The 21,307-nt window shown below is 41.0% G+C and overlaps 2 protein-coding genes across 4 annotated transcripts; one reads left to right on the top strand and one right to left on the bottom strand.

Moving 5' to 3' along the window:
• Nucleotides 1-215: 215 nt before the first annotated feature.
• Nucleotides 216-8,008, bottom strand: Mrpl46 (mitochondrial ribosomal protein L46). Of its 2 annotated transcripts, none has more exons than XM_076851375.2 (4): nt 7,776-8,008; nt 6,294-6,483; nt 5,019-5,192; nt 216-611 (listed from the first exon to the last, which is right to left on the bottom strand). In XM_076851375.2, the coding sequence occupies exons 1-4, from the start codon at nt 8,001-8,003 to the stop codon at nt 361-363; spliced, it is 843 nt and encodes a 280-aa protein (XP_076707490.1). In that variant the 5' UTR covers nt 8,004-8,008; the 3' UTR covers nt 216-360. The 2 variants fall into 2 exon arrangements, with proteins under 2 accessions (XP_076707490.1, XP_076707491.1); XM_076851376.2 differs by having other exon boundaries at nt 6,294-6,479; nt 7,776-7,954.
• Nucleotides 8,009-8,102: 94 nt separating this feature from the next.
• On the top strand, nt 8,103-18,938 carry Mrps11 (mitochondrial ribosomal protein S11). Of its 2 annotated transcripts, XM_076848816.1 has the most exons (7): nt 8,103-8,197; nt 8,308-8,446; nt 8,573-8,683; nt 14,293-14,391; nt 16,271-16,400; nt 17,664-17,729; nt 18,429-18,938. In XM_076848816.1, the coding sequence occupies exons 2-7, from the start codon at nt 8,382-8,384 to the stop codon at nt 18,534-18,536; spliced, it is 579 nt and encodes a 192-aa protein (XP_076704931.1). In that variant the 5' UTR covers nt 8,103-8,197; nt 8,308-8,381; the 3' UTR covers nt 18,537-18,938. The 2 variants fall into 2 exon arrangements, with proteins under 2 accessions (XP_076704931.1, XP_076704932.1); XM_076848817.1 differs by lacking the exon at nt 14,293-14,391.
• The last annotated feature ends 2,369 nt before the right edge of the window (nt 18,939-21,307 follow it).

Below are 21,307 nucleotides of genomic sequence, written 5' to 3'. Positions count from 1 at the left end.
CAGGTTTTTCTCATGGGCCTAGAAGTTTTCACAGAACTTAAGGCTTCAGGTTGATTCATATCCTTCTGTTTTTTCTTCCTAAACCCAGTAGGACAGTTACTTCTCTATAAAGTAATACAATACTCAATTATCAGCTTGGGGAAAATAGAAAGGCATCCTAAGAGATGGTCCCCTCTTCATTGGAAGAACCAGGCATCTTCAAAGAGCAAATCAGCTGAGACAACATAAAAACAGACTCATTTAATTCTCAGAATTAGTTTCCTGCTTGATATTCCCTGCAAATATGGGGCCACCACACAAATGTCCTTAAAGCTCTAACCCCTGATTTGTCTGAGCAATATCCACAGGCAGTTCAGTCCATCAGAGGTCCAAAAGAAATCTTTTAACCTGGGTCAAATATTGTGGTTTCAAATAGTCACTCAACTCCTCCTTACTGACCCAAACATGATGGCCTTCCTTCCCAGTCTGGGAAAAGTCTCCACTTAGTAGTAGTGCTTTGAAAAAGAATACTTTTGCCCCAAGGTTACTCTCTGTCCGCATTGCCTGGGGGAACTTGAACTTGTAGTGGCCACAAGGTGCATTTCCTAGGAACTTGGCTTCCATGTTGTTTTCTAAGGGAGAAGAAAGAAAAAAAGAAAAAAAAAACAGAATTGAAAGATAAGGTTACACTCATCCCCAAATTACAGGATGTCCCTAGGAAAGTCACTTTTCCCCTGAGGTAAAAACCATTCCTAACAATGAAGACAAGGGCCATTCCAGCAAAAACCCTCCTCATTCTCAATCCAAATGCTTTCTGGCCTGAAGTAGATAGCCTCTGGATCACTCCCAGATGCCAAGCTACCACTTTCAGACTGTAAGTCAGCAATGCAATTAAAGTAGCACTATCTGGGAATCAGAACAGCCAGATACTACATTCAGTCCATTCACCACCTGTCAGTGAAGGACCAGGACACTTCGTATCTAAAAAGCAAAGTTCACCCACATTTAAAAGGGATATCATGTGCAAAGCACAAAAAGATCCCCAGATTTGTAGACAGTTTCTGTAGTCTATAACTAGAGTTAATAACCCTAAGCCAACCTTTCAAGGGATGAAGAAATGATGGATTAATTACTACATAGCATCTGATTAATTAGCTAGCTAAATGGAAAAACAGAGTTAGATCCCAAACTCAGTCCTCTTATCAAAATTGATACCGTAAATTAAAGATTTGGCAGAAATTTCAAATTTCTGTAAAAGATTTGTACATTCTAGATAATGGCTTCATGATCAATTAATTATTTCTGAATCCTTAAGTTTTTCATTTAGAAAATCCTAACCATATTAGAAGAAAATATGGAATACCTCCTGAATCATTATTGATAAAGGAAGCCCCTTATAAGCAAGACAAAAAAAATTCAAATACATAAAAACTTATATTTGTTTAAATAAAAACTAAATCTTTCTCTAAGAAAAAAAAACAAAGCATATAAAAATCAAAGACAAGGGCTATGGTTGTAGCTAAGTGGTAGAACGCTTGCCTAGCACATGTGAGACACACTGGGTTCGATTTTCAGGACCATGTATACATAAATAAAGGTCCACTAATAACTAAAAAAAAACTTTTTAAAAAGGGGAGTCTGAAGGTAGTGCGCAGCATGACTCTGGGCGCCCCTGGGTTCAAACCCCAATACTGGGAGGGGAAAGATAGATAGATAGATAGATAGATAGATAGATAGATAGATAAATAGAAAGAAGAAACACTTAAGAGAGCAGCAACTCAGGAGAGTGGGGAAAGAGAATCATAAATTCAAGGCCAGTCTGGGCAAGATCCTGTCTCAAAAAAAAAAAAAAATTTAGAAATCAATGAGGAAAAAAAATTCAAAAGAAAAATGAACCAAGCATATAAACAGGAACTTCACATGAAAATAAACATTAATAATTAAAGAAGTACAAATTAAAACAATAATAGCATATCATTACAGTCAGGTCCTAAATCCATGGATTTAACCAACTATAGGTTGAAAATATTTGGGGGGAAAAACAATTATCTCTGTACTGAATACGTACACACTTTTTTTCCTTGTCATTAGTTCCTAAATAGTATAGTATAACAACTATTTACATAACATTTCCATCGTATTAGGTATTGTGAGTAATCTAGAGATGATTTGAAGCACACAAGAGGATATACGCAGGTTACTTGCAAATACTACACCATTTTGTAGAAGGAACTTGGCACATTTGCAGATTCTCACATCTAGGGGCAGGGTGGGGTCAGGAATCAATCACATACAGATACTAAAAAACAATTGTAAAATTAATTTTTATACTATATTTATTAAATACCATTAACCATATAAATAAACTGAAACTTACCATAATAAATTTTAAAAAGTTTGATCTATACTCTACTTGGGGAAAACTGGTATCTTCAATATATTATGGGGATATAAATGACTATAACTGTCATTGTTTGGCAAGAAGTATCAATTTTAACCATACATACACTTAAACCACTCCATTGCTAGAAACTTATCTTCCCAAACATAACTTATTTGCCCATGTGAGCAAAGATGAGTACCCAAGGATGTTCACTACAGCTTCACTTGTAAAAGCAACGAACTTTTTACACAAGGTAGTATCAATGTATTATGAAACAGTATGCAGGTGTTAAAAACACTTAAACTTAGTCTCCATAAACTGATCTGGAAAAATGTTAAAAAAAACTATGTAAGGAAAAAGGAAGTGTGTGTATATGCTTCCATTATGTAGAAAAACAGAAGTTTAAAATACTTAGGTGCTTGAATATGCATAGAAAATTTCTTAAAGAATACACATAAAAAAAAATCTGTTACGGAAGGCTGCCTCTGAAAAGGGGAAATTACTTCTTATACCACATTTACCAAATACTGCTTGGTAATTTTTTCATCATACACATGAACTGCTTTTCTCATGTTCTTTCTTAAAAAAGCACTACTAGTATTAGATGAAGAATTTATATATGGTATGAATTCACATACAATACAAAATCTTGCAGCAGATATCTGTGGTAGAATCAAACTAGATTATTTATTTACACTTTTCAGAATTTTCCAAACTTAATTCAATAATGCATGTTGCCTTTCTATGATCTGAAAAAGAAGCAAATCAAAAAGATAAAAATAGCTCATTATACATATAAGCAAAGGATCTGAATAGGCAGTTAAAGAAAAACATAGCCAATAAACATGTGAAAAGATAGTCAATCTCACTAATAAACTGAAAATTATACAACAGAGATGATTTTTACTAACTGGAGAGGCAAAAACTAAAAAGGGACTATTTCATGTGTTGTTGAGGTCTAGACAAACTGGCATTCCCATATACTGAAAATGTCAACTATTACTTACCTACTTATTAGGAGACAAGTAAATAATACTTATCAAAAACTTAAGTATGCATACCTTTCACCTGTGAATTCCACCTCTAGAAATTCCATCTTGCAGATATTGGAAGTATGGAGTCAGCGGGGAATGTATTTCCACTTTTCTCACTTTTCTTTGCCTTTTTAATTATTTTCTATTATTTGCTACTTTAGTTTGTGTAGACATTTGCAATAAATCAACATATTTTATAATGCACCTAATAATATAAACATCTTTTAGTATCATTTATATATTTCCCTTAACATATATTTATTACAATGGGAATATGAAAAAGAGGGAAGAGTAGGACCAAATAAGAACCCCTTCCATGTGACACACAGAAGACAGAATTGACCAGATATGTCACAGTGGTTTGATGCAAAACATCGGGGCACAAGGATTCTGGCAAGAATCCCAGCTATCAGTTTCAATGTGACAGCTGCGTGACTGAGAGGAGCAAAGCTTCATACGTTCCATTGTGCCTTGCTATCTCCTATAGGCCAAAGAGGCCCGTGGTGGGAAGGAGTTAGGGGGCATACACTGCTAATGCTTTGCAAGGAGTCTTATGCTGGTAGCAGGTCTGTCAAGTGGTTGTGCACCACAAAATCCATTTACTCAACAAACACTCAGCAAGCACCTACTTTACTGGGAGCTGAAATCATAAAAAAGAATACATACTGGCCAGACTTCGAGAAATTCAAAATTCTGGTTGGGGAAAGAAATATAGTATATAATAAACAATTATAGTGCAATGGCATATGTGAGAGAGTATATTCTCCACTAGAAAATGAGCTCCTAGAGAATAGGGATAGTGCCCAATTCATCACCGTGACCCCATTGCATGGAAAGAACCCAGATGATGGAAAGCACAGAGTAAATGTCTGGTCTTCTGTATAAAGTGCACAGGCATGCACTGTGGGAACCCAGGAGCAAGAGGCACTCTATCTAGAAGCTCAGGGAAGGTTCCACTACAAAAGGTATACAGCATTGAGCTAAGTCTTACAAATTGAGCAGCCTGGCAATGGAGGACAAAACCATTCTGTGCAGGAACCAGCATGCCCTAAAGCAGAAATGTACAAAAGACTACATTATTTATTCAAGGAATGTAAAAGCTTTACTAGGTTAGAACCTGGAATATAATGAACTCAGCAAGACAGAAGACTATCGAGATCAGGACCACAGCAAAAAGGATTTTTAGGCTATGCTGAAAAATTTGAATTTCTATGAACAACCTTTAAAGAATTCTCTGCAAAGCATGATAAGGGATTTGTGTTTCAGGAAGCTCATGCTAGCAGCATGGAAAGGTATGACACAAAAGCAAGGGGAAATTCTTTGGCATCCCCTTCAACCATCTAGTATAATGGTTTCCAACCACTATAATTTTGCTCTCCAGGTAACATTTCACAGTGTGTAGATATAATTTTGGTAGTAGATGGGAATAGGAATGAGGTTGTGCTTTTGAATTGTGTGGGCAGAGGCCAGAAATACTGCTAAACATCCTACAGAATAACCCTTTATAAACATCAGTATCCATTAACCTTCCCACTCCTTACTCTTAAGCCCTTTATCACAATCAGCCTATAAATCATCTGGTTGAGTCTGAAGTGAATCTTGTAGGTTTCTGAGGAACTCACCTGAGAGTGCAGACAGGGTTCGCTCAGCTGTCCCTCGGAGGGTCTCCCCAGGCTGCCATTCTGTCTGGGGCAGCATCCAAACATCCTCATCTCCAAGCTTCTCTCTGACTAACAGAATAAGGTTCCTGTCTAGCTTCCGGTGCAATGAGGTTCGGTCATTTTTTTTATCAGCTTCTATGAAGAAAAGGGGGTGAGTAAAAGCAAGAAGGCTGTGATCATCTGGGACCAATGAGCTTTGAGTTTTAAAGTTTTTCTTTAAGGTAGTGTCATAATCCTTTGTCTCAAAGAAATTATAGCCAAATTTACCCTCTGACCCATCTCTTTAATTCTAATTCTGACCTCTTTCAGGTATAGTCTCATACTCTTAAGGAAACTGAAAAGTAAAAAAAGGAAACCAAGAGTTGAACTTATCTAAAAAGTAAAACATACTCTGAGCCTTTAAAAAAGAAGCAACAACCATAACTCAAACACAACTGCTTAATTCAACTTAACACTATTACTGATCTAACTAACCCACACTTTCTCTGTTCTTCAGCCTGCATCTGTAAAACAAGGGCAACAGAACCCCCTTCCATAAAGGTGATTTCCAGGGCTGGGGCTGGGGCTCAGTGGCAGAGTGCTTGCCTAGCATGTGTGAGGCAATGGGTTTGATCCTTAGCACCACATACAAAAAAAATAAACAAATAAAATAAAGGCATGCTGACAACTTCAAAAAAAAAAAATTAAAGAGCAATTTCCAATAAAACACAGAACTAGAAGAAAAAGGCCTACTTTAAACCACTCTCTGTCCCAGAATGGGAATTAAACTCAGACAACATTCATAAAGCTTAACTAAGAGAAAAGGCTACCCCAACATTCTTACCCACCCCCCACTCAAAAATAACATGAGCCTTTTAAAAACCATATTAGGGTAGATGTGAGGAATTGGGAAAAGAATTTATTTTCCTCAAAGTTGTTTTGTAACTTAAAATTGTTAGGTCGGTGCACACCTGTAATCTTAGCAGCTCAGAAGGCTGAGGTAGGAGGATCATGAGTTCAAAGCCAGCTTCAGCAACTCAGCGAGGCCCTAAGCAACTCAATGAGACCCAATCTCTAAATAAATTACAAAAAAGGGCTGGGGATATGGCTCAGTGATTAAGAGCCCTGAGTTCAATCCCTGGTACCAAAAAAAATTTGTTTGTTAGTTAAAACACAAAGCAGAGGCTAAGTAATTGTCCTATATTTGGGAACCAGAATACCCCTTTCACTTCTTTTTTTAGACTAAAAAGATCATACCTGTTATCCGAGCTCCAGGTTTGAACTGTAGGAATTTCTGCTCCCACATATCTTCCAAATCTTGCACAAGCAATATATCCTTTTCATCTTGCTCTTCATCATAAAGATCAGCTTTCTTCTTTGCCAGTCGCTGGGCTTCATCTAAAGCACGAAGCTCATGGTCTGAATACAGGCTGTTTTCTATCTCTATCTAGGAAAATTAAAAAGACAAACAAAACTAGGAGAATAAAACAAAGCTATAGCATCCTTGATAGACTCAGAAGTTTATCACTTAATATTACTAGACATACAATTAAAACACTGAACAGAGAGAAAACAGAGACAAAGAAAAAAGGTCACCTGCACTTAAGTGTAAGTTACATTTGCCAAAATGTCAGAATGTGATTGGGGATCAAAACTGCTACAAAGAACAAAGGAATGGGACAGGCATTGCCTGCCTACTTACCATGCTCCAGTCATAGTAGTAGTCCTTGATCATCACCTTATTCATCAAGGACATTCCTGCCTCAAGGACTTTACAGAAGTTGTCCCTTCTTCCTAGAGTGTTTTCCCTTGCTTTTTTCTCCTAGAAGAATTTCTACTCATTTGTATGGTCTCAATTTAAATATCACTCTCTCAGAGAGACATTCCTTAGCTTGCCCATAAAATAAAAATTTAGATGTCCCTGTGAAGCACTTTCATAGAACCATTTTCCTTTAAAATATTTATCAGAATCTGCAAACAGTCATTTGATTATTTGGTTATTGACTTCTCTCCCCTACTCCACTGAACTCAAGGTCTCTGATAACCAGAACTACTCCTGTCTTACTCACTACTGCATATCTGTCATTTAATATATATCTGATATATGCTATGAACATCTGTAGGATATGAATATGCCAAGTGAGAAAATTAATAAATTTGGCAAAAAACACAGAAGAAAAGCTTAAAGCTATCAGTAACCTAAGACAAAACATCCCAGATTCTGGGGAAACCTAACACCCTTTAATCACTGTATGTGGAGACTTAACATCTTCACAGCCACTACACTCAGCTTTTACCCGTATTTCCTCCCTTGCCCTTCACAGAAATAACCCGGTGAGGTAAAACAGCAGACTCTATCGCAGGCATCTCACAGATGTGCCCACTGTCTCCTATACTTCATTCTAAACACTCATCACATCACAAAGATTGTATCCCCTCCAATCTATGAGTTCCTTTTAACAAGGACCGATTCTTGTTCGAGACCAGAAAGAACCTCCAAAAAACTGCCCCAACTAACAATAATAAGGCCATCAAAACTAAAATATTTGTTAAACGCCCATTACATACCAACCCACCTTAATAAGATTTGTTTCATCCTGCAGACAAGTGTACGGAAGTTGAGGGTAGTGAAATGTCTTGATCAAAATCACACAGACTAAATGGTGCCAGAGTCAGGATCGAACCAAGGCCGGTGAGCCGTTATTACCTCCCCTTGCACCTGTGTCTCAATCCTCCTACCTGCTGTAGCAGAGCTGCCATCTCTTCCTGCAATGGGGTCAGCGGCTTGGAAATGAGTGGTGGTCGCTGCAGACACAACGCGCCCAACAAACGCCATGGGGATTCCCTTTTTGAGGGTGCGGCCTCAAGGACCAGGCTGCGAGAACCCAGGCTACTTGCCCATACCCTTTCGAACCTCCGCAGGCCCCTCGCCACACCTGACAGAGTCCGCCTAATGGACACCGCCATCTTTCTCCCTTCCCACAATGCATCGCGGCTCCAAGCGGAGTCCTCAACCAACCCCGTATTCCCACAAGGCAACGCGGATGGCAAGATCAGGAAGAGTACTATCCCAAGAACTATTGGAACAAACCATTCCGATATGGCGGGTGGTGCAGGTGAAATTCTTATATTAGAATATTAAAAGGGGAAGCGAGTTCCAGGTGAACATGTAACTATAGTTTTCATAGAGCACTTAAATTTGAATAAAAATACTTAATGGGCCTTTTAGAGAGCAATCAGATGACTTTCCTTTCTGTACTCTCTACCACAGGCGCTCAAGGTGCTGGCGTCACTCCAGCTACGCCGGAAGCGGCCGACCGGAGCTGACTGGGGTCAATTCTAGTCATGCAGGTTGTGAGAAACGCGGGGTCGAGGATCTTGCAGTCATGGGCGCGGACCTCGACGATCGGGTAAGAACCATTGCCTTCTGGAGCCTACGGCTGTCTTCAGGACTATTCTCCTGACAGTATCCTATGTGTTACTTGGGCTCCGGTGGCCGGTAGGCCGGGGCTTTTTTGAGCTTTCCTTCTCCGCAGGGTTGTAGTCCGAGGCCCATCCCGGACTATCCACACCGGAGCCCAGGTACTGCAAGATGCGGCGGCCAAGCAGGAAGTTGAGGAGGTGGCTCCGAGCCAGAAGAGCTTCAGGTGAGGGCCACTTCTGGTCCAACCCTTGGGAAATACGCACCCGTGCAGAGTCAGAAAACCGATGAATTCCCACTCTTGTCATTTGACATCTGTGGGACCTTGTGCAGATCTCTCTGAGTCTTATCTAAAGTGGGGGGTAATACTCAAGATTATGGAAATTATAAATGAGATGAGCTCTGGCACAAAGTAGCTTCACAGTGAACTTTAGTTGGTTGAATGACTGAATGTCAGAATCTGTGTATAACAAATATGAGCTTTCTTAATCCTTTTGAAACGAATTTCATGTCAAATTAACAACCTCCCTCCTCACACACAAAATGGGAAGAATGGGGTGACATACCATGGAACAGATTATCCTGCATTTCTTGGAGTTGATTAAAGGTCCAGGGTGAGTTTTGTGTTCAGCCCTAGAAACTGGCACCTTGCTTCCCAGCAGTGCCACTACCTCTATGTGCACGGAGTGTACATATCCACTTACCCTCACATCCAGTACAATGCTAATTGCTGGATATATAAAAGACCATTTCCCTCCTTAGTAGCATAGGGTCGTCCAAGAAAGGCATATGTGCAAACGTTTTCACCATAATCTGATTAATAGTATAATGGAGTTAGAACTGGTTGGAAGTATAAAAGAATAAGTATCCACTCCCCAAAAAATCATGCAAGATTATGGTAAGACAGTAAGCTTAGTGAATTGAATGGGAATTCAACTGGACAAGATAAAAGGGATCATTGTAAGCAAAGATAACAGTCTGTGAAAAGGATGCCTCATCCTTCCAAATAACTGGCATTACACTTGTGTGCTACCATGCCTGTCATGGTAAAGGTATTTTCTGTCACCCTAGAGATTTCATACTCTCCACTGCAGACAGTAAGGAGCTGCTGAAAGGATTTAAACCAAGAATCTGTTGCAATCATTCATTCAACAATGCCAGGCACTGTTCAAAGTGTTGGGGTTATAACCCTGATCAAACAAGCAGAGCTTCTTTTTTTTTTTTTTTTTTTTTAGCCCTGCTTCTATGCAAGTTAAATTTTAGTGGGCAGAATACAGTAAATAGAAAATAAGTAAAATATGGGAGTTATAACAGTGGGAAGTAGGGATACCAGCAGGCATGTTAAACAACATTCTGTAGGGCTCACAGGCCATCTCTAGAACTTTAGCTTTTACTGAGATGGAAAGCTACTGGGGAGTTGAGTAGATGGTTGACATGATCTTGCTTACTTTTTAAAGAGAGTCAACAGGGAGCGAGGATGGAAGCTGGAAGAAATCTTCCAAGGAGTTAGAATAATAAATAAAAATAAATCAGGCAAGAAACAGTGGAGGTTTGGACCACGGAGATGGCTATGGAAGTAACATAAATAGACTGATTTGTTAATATAAGGTGTAAGAAAAAGAAAAGAGTGAAGAAATACTCCAAATTTGGGGGCCTAAACAACTGAAAAGATGGAATTTTTATTTTATTAATATGGGGAGGACTGCATGAGTTTAGGTTTGGTTAAATTTGAGATGCCTAGTCACTAAATGGAGATATAATGAAGTCTGTTAGAGATTAGAGAGATGTAAAAGAAACAGCAAGAGACAAGGAACCTCCAGAGAGGTAGTAAGAAAACCAAGAAAGTTTTTGTTGTTGTTATTTTTCGTTTGTTTGTTTTTAGTGTAGTCAAATGGGAAATCAGTGTGTCAAACACACTGATGTGATAGGTGGGTGAAAATGTCAGGATTGCACATTGGATTAAGTGTGGAGGTAGCTGGTGACTTTGATTAGAGCACATTTAGTGGAGTGGTAGAGGCTACTGTCTGATTAGAGTGGGTGCAAGGAGAATAGAAGACAGGAAAAAACATGAATATAGTTAGTTCCTTAAGGAGGCTTTGCTGTAAGAGGGAGTAAAATAATGGACAACTCAAGGAATCTTTGGGTTCAAGAGGCTTGGGTTTTTCCTTAGATTTTAGATATGACAGTATGTTTTGCTGCTAGAATGATGCATAGAGAAGGGAAAGAATGAATACTGAAGTGGAACATTGCCGGAGCACTGTCCTTGAGGGACTAATAGGCAAGTGGAACATGGTGATGGGATAGACGGCAAAGACTGTGGGCACAGGTGTTTGGTAGTGGGAGCCAGAAGACATTCTGATTACTGCTCTTTCTCTGTAGAGGTCATCAGCTGGCATTGAGGAAACAGGAAGGAGTTGGAGGTTTAGGGAGACAAAAGAAGGAATAAAAGAGTCATCCAGAAAAATTGAAGGGTAATTGGACTAGGGATGATTGCCAGGCAGTGCTGAGTGCCCACCTGATGCTAGAAGTCATTCAAATAGGGTACTGATTCTCAATGGGGATTGATTTTGCCCTCAGAGGACTTTTTTGCAGTGTTTGACAACATCTTTGGTTATCAAAACTTGGGGATAGTATTTAGTGGGTAGAGGCCAGGGATGCTGCTAAATATCCCACAATTCACAGGGCAGCCTCCTAAAACAAAGAATTATCTTGCCCAACTGTCAATAGTGCTGAGGTTCGGAAGCCCTGGTAGAGAGGTAAGTCAGCATTGCTATGTATTTGCACAGCTCAGAATGACTGGCAAGGTGGATTTGACCACAGTTAAGGATTTGCTAGGAGAATACAATGAAGTAAAAGGAAACAGCATCAAGAGTGTCTGCAAGGGAGTAATTGTCAGAAATTGGCCACAAGATTTAGTCTAGGTGAGGAGAGAAATGGGGACATGAGGAGTGTGAGGGACAATGGAAAGCTGGTAGGGTTATTGGATTGTAAATCCTTGTGAGATTGAAAGATCCCAGAGTGAAGACAGCAGGGGAAGTGAGTGGGTGTGTCAGGAGGTGGTTGCCAGAGAGTGTGGTATTTGAAACCAAAGTTATGATGGAGTTACAAGTATTGGTAATGACAAAGGTTAGGTGTGACCAGGGCAGTAAGAAGCCAAAGTAGAACAGAAGACATGTGATCACTGAAGGAAACAATGTTTAGAAATAGAAGCCAACAGGAGTTTTGTTAAGGACCACTAAGCCAGGAGCTGTGGTCTTTGCCTTTTTCTACATTTGTTTGCATTTTTAAAAAATTATCTCTGGCAGCAGTTACAAATGGTTTGCCTCTCTACATTTTCCTGGTGTGAGTATAAATAGAAAGAGGTAAGCAACCAGTACCAAAAAGCTTTGTCTTTTATGTTAGGGACTTCCTTAGATAAACCACTTGTTTACACATTGAACCTGGGAGGTTTAAAGGCCTGATCTTGCCTATGCTTTCAATTAAATGGCTCAACATCTGAATCCTTCCTAGTTCCAAAACCATACTATCTACAAAAGGCATTATACTGCTTACACTCAGACTTAGTAGGTTTGTGTTTGTTGACCCCCAAGTCAACAGGGGATAATTATCAGTAGGGAAATGATTATCATTTCTTCCCCCCGCCACCCATATTACAGGGATTGAACCCAGGGTCATTTTACCACTGAACCACATCCCCAGCCCTTTTTTACTTTTAGACAGTCTCATTAAGTTGCCCAGGCTGGCCTTGAACTTGCAGTGGTCCTGCCTAATTCCCTGAAGCCAGTGGATTACAGGTGGGTACCATCACGCTACACCCAGCTGAAATGATCATCTTATAAACGTTAATGTCATCTACAAGATTCACCCAATTTCCATCCCAGCATATAGACTGATAAGCCAAAGCATGTGGAGGTTCTAAATCATCTCTAAGATCAGACCCACAGGAAAGAATACACTTGTAACTAATGTGCTATTGTTTTGTTTTGTTTTTGAATGTTTCTCTTGGAAAGCCAGTAGGGCTGAGGGAGAGTGGCAGAGTTCATTGTAGTAAAAGTCGAGCATGGCTGTGTGGAGTACAAACATGAGTTTGATGTGGGTGTACAGGCAGAGTAGAACAGTGGGTTTTCTCCCATCTGCAATACTGAATGACATCCATATGTGTTTAAATTGTGAAAAGCACAACTTTGTAAAACTCGCAACTAAAGCAGATCTCCTAGGTCCACCACCTGACTTCTCTTGCCGACCTTATGCTCCTATTTGTACCTGAGCTTCTCCATCTGAAAATAAAAGAGTACTTACCCAAAGAAAACTAGAAAATAGATCAGGCAAACCCAAAAGGTCTTGAACTCAACCACAATGTCTAGGCCAGTGCTCCCAACCCTTAGTGCACATCTGAGTCACCTGGAGTATGTGTAAATAGGTTCCCAGGCCCCATCCTTAAGTCTGGGTGGCATTAAGCATTTGGATGCACCCAGGGGACTCTGCTATTCAGTCCATATTGAGAGTTGCTGGTCTGGAGTTGGGGTTAGCAAATTATGGCCAGTTGTCTGTTTCAGTAAATGAAGTTTTATTGGAACACCCATACTTATTAATTTACTGTTGGATATGTCTGCTTATGTGATAGCATGACAGAGTTTAGTAGTTGTGACAGAAGCCAGGCAAGGTGATGCATACCTATAATCCCAGCTATTCAAGAGGCTGAGGCAGGAGAATCTCAAGCTATAGGCCAACCTGGACAACTTAGCAAGAGCCTATCTCAAAATAAATTTTTTTTTCCCTTGGAACCAGGGATTGAACCCAGGGGCTTAACCACTGAGTCACAGCCCCATCCCTTATTTTTATTTTTCATTTTGAAGCAAGTTCTCACTAAGTTGCCCAGGGTCTTGCTGACTTACTGGTCTCAAACTTGCAATCCTCCTACGCAGCCTCCTGAGTTGCTGGGATTACAGGCATGTGCCATCACACCCGATTCCAAAATAAAATTTTAAAAGGGCTGGGGATGTAGCTCAGTAGTAGAACATTTGACTAGGGTGCACAAGACACCAGGTTTTATCCCCAGTACCATAAATAAATAAATAACCCCCTTGGCCTTCCAAACATAAAATATTTTTATCTGTCTCTTATGTGCTAATGTCTGTAATTCTAGGGGATACTTGGTTGTAGTTGGACACAATACCTTTTTTTTTTTCTTAATTTATTTTTATGTGGTGCTGAGGATCAAACCCAGGGCCTCGCACATGCTAGGTGAGCATTTTACTGCTGAACCACAACCCTAGCCCGTGGATTTTTTTAATAATAATGATGAATGTTAAAATTACTTTATCCCATTTTTATAAAGTATAGATAAGATATTGTTGGGTTGATGAAACAAGAAACAGAAGTTTTGACTATTTTTGAATTGCAGAAAAAGTAGTCCATAAAGGACTTGAAAACAATAATATAATTATGCTACCAGAGACAAGAGGAGGTAAGGAGTATCAATTAAATTTCCTTTTCTTATAGTAGAAAGTTACTCCATATGTCTGAGGTCAACAAGCTGAGAAATAGCCCCAGGCTGGGGATGAAACTCGGTGGTAGAGTGCTCAGCTAGTACTTGTGAGACCTTGGGTGATCCCCAGCACTGCAAAGAAACCTAAGAAGTACTGTGTTCACAAATAGTGGAAGAATTGAAAAGGAATGGTAGGGGCAGCTGTCTTCAGAGTAGGACAGGGCTGTTGTCTTTCATCTGGGTTCATCTGTGCCATTTGATTTATTAATTTCTTTAACCATGTGATGTATTTCTTTGATTTAAAAAAATCAGGACAATTTTAAATAAAATGTTTTTTCTACTTGCAGCATTTACCCTCCAGTTCCAGGCCAGGAGAGCTCTCTGAGATGGGCAGGAAAGAAATTTGAGGAGATCCCAATCGCACACATTAAAGCATCCTACAACAAGTAGGTAGGAAGGGAAGCTGTTCCACCCCTTGTCGGGGTGCGGATCTGGGTGCTGTGTGATGATGCTAGAGCTGGGGTTCCCCAGGCAAATACCTCTTGTTTGGGGAAAACAACTTTTGTCTTTACAAAATTTCCTTAAGTTTTATGAAAATATGAAATACACAATCTCTTTGCCTTCTTGGCAATAATATTTCCTGGTCCTGCTTAAAGGTTGTTGGAGGGACTATATTAGGGACAATGGTTCCACTAATATGGTGGTGCACACCTGTAATCCCAGCTATTCAAGAGACTGAGGCATGAGGATCTCAAGCTGAGTACTAGGAAATGGGGTGGATGAAATATGAATAAGAGAGATTTATATTAATAAACTAACCCTTATATAAAACTTCAAATACATGCTCCCCCTTTAATGTTTGGGCCACTATGCACTGACCCTTGCCTTGTAGGGGCTACCTGCAAATAGTAAATTCAGAGTGACAAGACTGGTGTTCTTGTGTGGCATATAAACAGATGTCCAAGGTGTTTGGTCATGTGTGGACTACAGAAACATTGCTGGCATTAGTGACAACCTCACAGATCAGGCCCCCACTTGGAAATCTGTATTTGGTCACAGCCTGACCACCAGGCAGCTTAAAGAACAGTACAGGAGAGTGTAGTCACGGGCTAGAGTGTGTGGCAGAGGAAATGCTATAGGATCCATCTGTTGGATAAACTTGAAATGAGAGCAACTGGATTTTTTTTCCTTTTCCCTCTCCCCGTCTCAAACTATTAGGGACACAGGTTAGGTCCATGCTTTTGTGTAAGTGTCTCTCCTTTTTCTCCTTCTCTTCCTCCTCCTCTCCCCCAACCCCTAGATGTCTCAGTGGCATTTTCTACACATCACTGTTGAGGTCATCTCAGAAACAAGCAATGATCTTACCCTTCTGTTCAAGATAGAAAATGCAAGTAGCCCTGGCAGGGGGAATGGCAGAGCTGAGCTAGGCCAACAAGCAACTAAGCCCAAGGCCACCTCCCAGAGGAGGCCCATACAACAGCCTCTACTCCCCTCTGCTCTGAGCTCCCAGGCAGCTCTCCAGACCAGAAAATAGGGGGATGATTACTGAAAGGGAAACAGAAGGCATGTCTTAGGATTTCTAAAAGTGATTCTTAATTGTAATTTAACATTTTAGAGATAATTAGGGAAAATGTTTCACTTATTTAAAATTACTTTTGATCATGGAATAGAGTGTCATAATAAGCATAGGAATTATCCAGTGTGACAATTTGATTATGACAATCGTTTTGTGGGTTTTGTTTTAGTATTCCTTCTGTTTTAGATGTATAAACTGAAATATTTGTTAATGAAATGATAGGTGTGAGATTTGCTTCATAATAATCCATTGGTGATGGGACTAGGAACAAGGTTTATAGGCGAAGCTAAATTGGAGATGAGTTGGTAATTGAAGCTGAGTGATGTGTCCCTGGTTCATGTACTCTTTTCACTTGTGTAGGGAAAGCATATTTGAAACTTTCAATGAAAACTCTTTAAAAATTCCCTGATAATTAAACATCTAATTTCTTAGGAGGGGGGAAAAAAAAAGACAAGGATATCACACCTAATTTAAATGCCAGCTACAGGGAAGGCACTTCCTCTGGTGATGCTTAACCACCCTCAGATTGTGGAGCTCTCTTCAGATCATATGACTTGTCAATTTTCTATTAGGCTTAGGGGATGATTCAACCCTTCCTGATACTTCTTAAAGGGATTTAAAAAGCATTAAACTCAAGATAAAGCAAATGAATTTCTCTTTCTTACTCGGGCTTCTAAGGGCATAAGTTAGGTCTCTTTTATTTCCCTGAACAATAGTTACATCCATTTTGTCTCTTCTTCTTTACCCAGCACACAGATTCAGGTGGTCTCTGCCACTCACCAGCCCCTGGCCTTTGCTTCCTGTGGCACTGAGGGGTTTCGGAATGCCAAGAAGGGCACAGGCATCGCAGCACAGACAGCGGGCATAGCTGCAGCAGCAGTAAGTACACATGCTCTGTGGTTCTGTCTCAGTGTGTTCCACTCTTTGCATGACTGATCAGTGCAGAGGATTCTCCTTGGTCATTCAGAAGCAATGAGGAATTTGCAACCCTGTTAGAAACCCTGACTCTGCAGGTAGCTTGAAGAGATCTATGTGGCAGGGTTCTCTCTTTTTTTTTTTTTTTTTTTTTTTTTTAGCTTCATTAGAGGTAAAACACTTGGTTGTTTTAGGAGTAAGAGTCAGGGTGCTAAAGGCTAAAGAACCAAAGACCCTTCAATTTAAAGACCAGAAGGGTGAGGAAGGGATGATAGTACTCTACCTGGGGAACATGTGGCTTAATGAGGTCTCACACCGTACCAGTTCTACCATGAAGTGTAGTAGATTTTTTTAGAAGCAAGTTGTCAGTGTGCTGCTATTGAACAACTATTATGTTCCAGGCAATTTTAATTTATTACCATAATTCTTCAAAAAGCCTTTAGTATTATCTAGTTTTTCAAGAGCCAGTTGAGAATCTGAATGTGTGTGACTTTAAAGCCAAGCTGCAGTTCAGTTCCTTGATTTGGATCTAGATTGGCCCATGACCATACTTTCTGCTATAACAGAGGCCTTACAAATGAAAACCTTGACCTTCAACTAAAACTCGATATCCAGAGATGTTGATTGCTATATAATAATGATCATCAAAAATCAAAATGCTATAAAGGTCAAGTAACAGTGGCTTCTGCATGATAAGTTATGTGTGTTTTTTAGTTTCTAGAAAGAATTGCCTTTATAATCAAGAAAGCAAAATTTAACTCTAATTAATACTAATTAACACTTTTATTTTTCATGGTGCCGGCCCTTCATACATGCTGGACAAGTGCTAGATCACTGAGCTCCCCCCCACCCCCGCCCACCAGCCCTAAATAACACTTTTTAAGTGGGTATTTAGAGTCAGTCTTGAAGTTCAGGGTGGTACCTCATGGTCTGAAATTCTACATTTGTGAACCTGAGAAGAATCTGAATGATATTTCAAAATCTCCATTAGGTGGCGATACTATCCTGAGTGAAAAGATCACAGTCAATTTAGTTCTTTGACTTTTGACATTCTGTGGTCTCTGCTGATTCTGTCCTCCACTGCAGCCATCTCTGCTTTGCTTCCTTCTCTGATTCTGCCCCACTTCTTACTTCTGTAGGTACCATTTCCCTCTTGCCCCACCATGGCAGTAGCAAGAGATTGGGGTGCAGTAACCCAGGCATTAACCACTTGCTGCTTCTTTCCAGAAAGCTACAGGAAAGGGTGTGACCCATATCCGAGTGGTGGTGAAAGGCCTGGGGCCAGGGCGCTGGGTAAGTAACCTCAGTTCTCCATGGTGCTTGTGCTTGCTTTAGTGAGAAAAATTGGGGCTTGAGAACTAGGTGTAGAGAAAGTGTAAAAGTCTCCGTTAGTGGATTCCACAGCATGGCTTCAAGTTTCTTTCTGTTGTTCCTATAATTTACTGAGCCCCTCAAAACAAACTTAGATCACTTAGTTTAATTCATCAGACCCTTTTGAGTGACTACTGGGTGCCAGGCCCTGGGAATGGTTCCCCAGGGACCACCACAAATAGATCTCTAAGTGAGTGAGTGCAGTGGTGAAGCATGTGCCCAGGGCACTGGAGCCTGTAGAGGGGTCCCACCCCTGCAGGGACATCTCTCTGACTTTACAAGAATGAAGAGGCCTGTGTGTGTGGATATTCCAGGAAGAGGAAACTGCTCAGGTGAAGCTACAAAAAGTTGCGCCAATGTTCTACAAGGAGACTTTGTCCTCAGTTTATAAAGCATAAGATGGGAAGTGGCCAGTGTGATTTGAGAAGCAGGCAGTATTGAGAGATTGGTTAAGGGATTTGGGCGAGAGAGTTTTGTGAGAGTAGAATTAGATCAGGATAGTAGGTATCCCAAGCCCTGTTCTTCTCCCTTCCCTGCAGCACCCCATCCCTCTCAACCCAGGTCTGAGGTCCTGGGTCATCACTTCTGCGACCACACCAATCTCCTGTTTTCTGCTTCCAGTCTGCCATCAAAGGACTGACTATGGGGGGCCTAGAAGTGATCTCAATCACGGACAACACTCCCGTCCCACACAACGGTTGCCGCCCTAGGAAGGCTCGGAGGCTGTAATGGGAAGAAAGCCTGCTTGGAGCCTGACCTCAAGTCTCACCTTCAGCTGGACCTTGTAGGAAGCTCCTGGCCAAGCTGCCTCCAGAAGAAGGCCTGCTGGAGACCCGTCTGGCTCTCACACAACGAGCTCTGCCTCCGCATACCACAGCCTTTTCCGGCTTCTCCAACAGAGGGGAATGTGCCCCACAAGCAAGTTCAGACCTCTCCTGTATTGGCAGGGCTAACTTTAGCATGCCCACTAACTGTGAAGTCTTCTTCCATCCAGAGGTGGACAGCAAAAAGCTCTCCATCGGGAGCCAAATTACAAGTCACATGCTTCTCTCATACACAGGAGAGCTGAAGGGGCAGCTGAGGCCCAGGCTCCAGTCTCTGCTTTGTGAAAATAAAAGACCATCTGTACCATCTGTAGCAATTGTGAGTTTTTACTCTTGGAGTAACAAACTAATCCCCACTTCCTCCTAAAAAGACTGTGAACTGAAGCGAGACCTTCAATGGAAGGGTTAAAGTGTAAATTTGAGCTGCTCTTTACCACACCCCTTCTTTGGTTTCACATATTTCTATTATTAACCCCTCAACCAAGGTTTCCAGAGCTCATCTTACGAACTTTTCATACTAATGGCCTGTAATTTGACCCCAAATGGAAAGCATTTTTACTATCAATCCCTGGATTCTGACAGAAGATTTCAGTCAGTGCACATGCTTAAAGTTAGCCCAAATAGTACAGGATGGTTGTCTGCAGTTCAGATATTCTGGTAGTAGACACAGATTCCCTACCCTCAAGTGGCAGTTCTTCTTAGACTTTTACAGTCCCAGCACCCAGGAGGGAGTATATCAAAATGGAGAATGGTGGGCTTAGAAATGAGAGAATTTTCTAGAAACTAGGGAAGATGGCAGGATGGGCTGTCCTGTACATTGCACTGCTCCCTGAAATGGCTTCCCAGAGGGGAAGGCACTGTGGAGTGTACCTCCATGCCCTGCCAGTTGAGCCCCCAGAATCTGCCTGAACTCATCATAGTGAAATCCACAAATACCCCTTCACATTGGCAGGAAGAGCTGTTAGAGGTAGAGAAAGGGAAAGACTAGGAACCCAGATTGGAGCTTAGAAGGAAAAATGTTTTCCTTCTACCTTTTCTTATTCCTCAGTAGGATCTATCAAGACTATCTCGAGACTAATGACTAAATAAACCTGACTGGAGGTTTCTACTTTTAAAGCCACTACCAAAAAGGAGTTATATTCTTTTTACCATAAAACTACATATAGGGGATGTGGGTATAGATAGTAGAGCACTTGTTTAGAGTGTATGAAGCACAGGATTCAATCCCCAGCACTGAAGACAAAATAAATATACATATAAACATTTTAAACAACTGCTATACAGTAAAAGATGTGAGAATTTGTGTAGCAGTTATATCTATGAAAGTAAAAGTAAAAATTTCAAACACAATATGGGTAAAAGGGGGGGTTTTGTTCCCTGTGATTTGATATGGTTTGGCCTTTATTCAGGTGGATAGAGGGCCTAGAGCAGTTGAACGGTTATCAGGACCCCAAGCAGGACACAGTTGAAAAGGTTGAGGATAAAAACTTAATAGAGGCTCTTTGCAGAGAATTGGGCAGAATTGAGGGAAAAAGCAAAGTTTTTTCCCTTTGTTTTTGCACAAGAGAACACAGGATTAACATGAGCCCAACCTAGCCGCCAGCCTGTAGGGGCAGGATAAGAACAGTCACCAGAATGGGGCAGGTACCTGACAAAAACTGTGGTCACAGAAGAATGTCAAAGCTTGGCCTGACAGAGAAGAAAAAGTGCCTCAACTGCTTCTGCCCACTGGTCTCTGTTTGGGGTTCCCCTGTGGCATGGTTTTTGGGGGCTCAGCGTCTCAAGCCATAGGATGAATCTAGAGGGCCCCATACAAATAACAAATATAGGGAATTCCTGTGCTTCCTGAAAGAAATCCTCCATACACTAGTTTGAGAAAGTGTCACTTTATTCACAAGAAAGCTTTGAAAAAAGAGGCTGCAAGCGTGGACAAGAAACAGAGGACCCAAAGGAATCGATGGTCTTGGACCCAGATATAAGTCCCTGGCCCAAGTCCCAGAAGTCAGTTCTGCACAAACCTTCCTTTCCAAAGTACAGGGAAACCCACTGCTTTCTGTGGTGATCTGTCAGTGCACACCTTTTCTGGGCTCTTGAGTGGCCAACAAAACTGTGCTCTCTCTCTTCAACTGTTAACCATTTCTTCTTGGCTTATCAAAGTCTGGTCCCCAGCCCCTTAGAGAAACGAAGGCATCTCCCCTGAAGACTGGTCAAGCAAGGCAGTGTTTGTTTACCTAAAGTAAGGCTGCCATTCCCCTGCTGCCACCAGCTCTCAGCAGTAGGTATGTCCTGAGAAAATGGTGGAATGTGTACTGGTGCTTCCCTCAGGCAAAGACCCACATTTAGGTCCTGAGTGTTTGCACAAGCAGAGTGTTAGCATAAGCGTGTGTGACACGCATCCTTGTTTCCTGGCAACAGGACCCTGGATAATTTCTATGCGTATATTTGCAGTTTTGCTTCTAAAGCTGGTGGCACAAGGCCTGGCTACACCAGAGATATCTGTCCTACACAGCAGAAGTACAAATCCAATCTCTTTCAGCATAGATGGGGTGTTTTTGCAGCCTTTTGCCAAGGCCATTACCTGACACTGAGATGTATGATCACTGCCAAAATAAGCCAGTTTAATACTAGAGTCCTGGTTGCTACCAGAATGTCACTTGGCACTTAGGGAGAAATCAC

Source organism: Callospermophilus lateralis, chromosome 3 (genome assembly GCF_048772815.1).
Source record: "Callospermophilus lateralis isolate mCalLat2 chromosome 3, mCalLat2.hap1, whole genome shotgun sequence".
Taxonomy (NCBI): Eukaryota; Metazoa; Chordata; class Mammalia; order Rodentia; family Sciuridae; genus Callospermophilus; species Callospermophilus lateralis.
The sequence above is the reverse complement of the archived record's forward strand: the minus strand, read 5'-3'. Positions and strand labels throughout refer to the sequence as shown.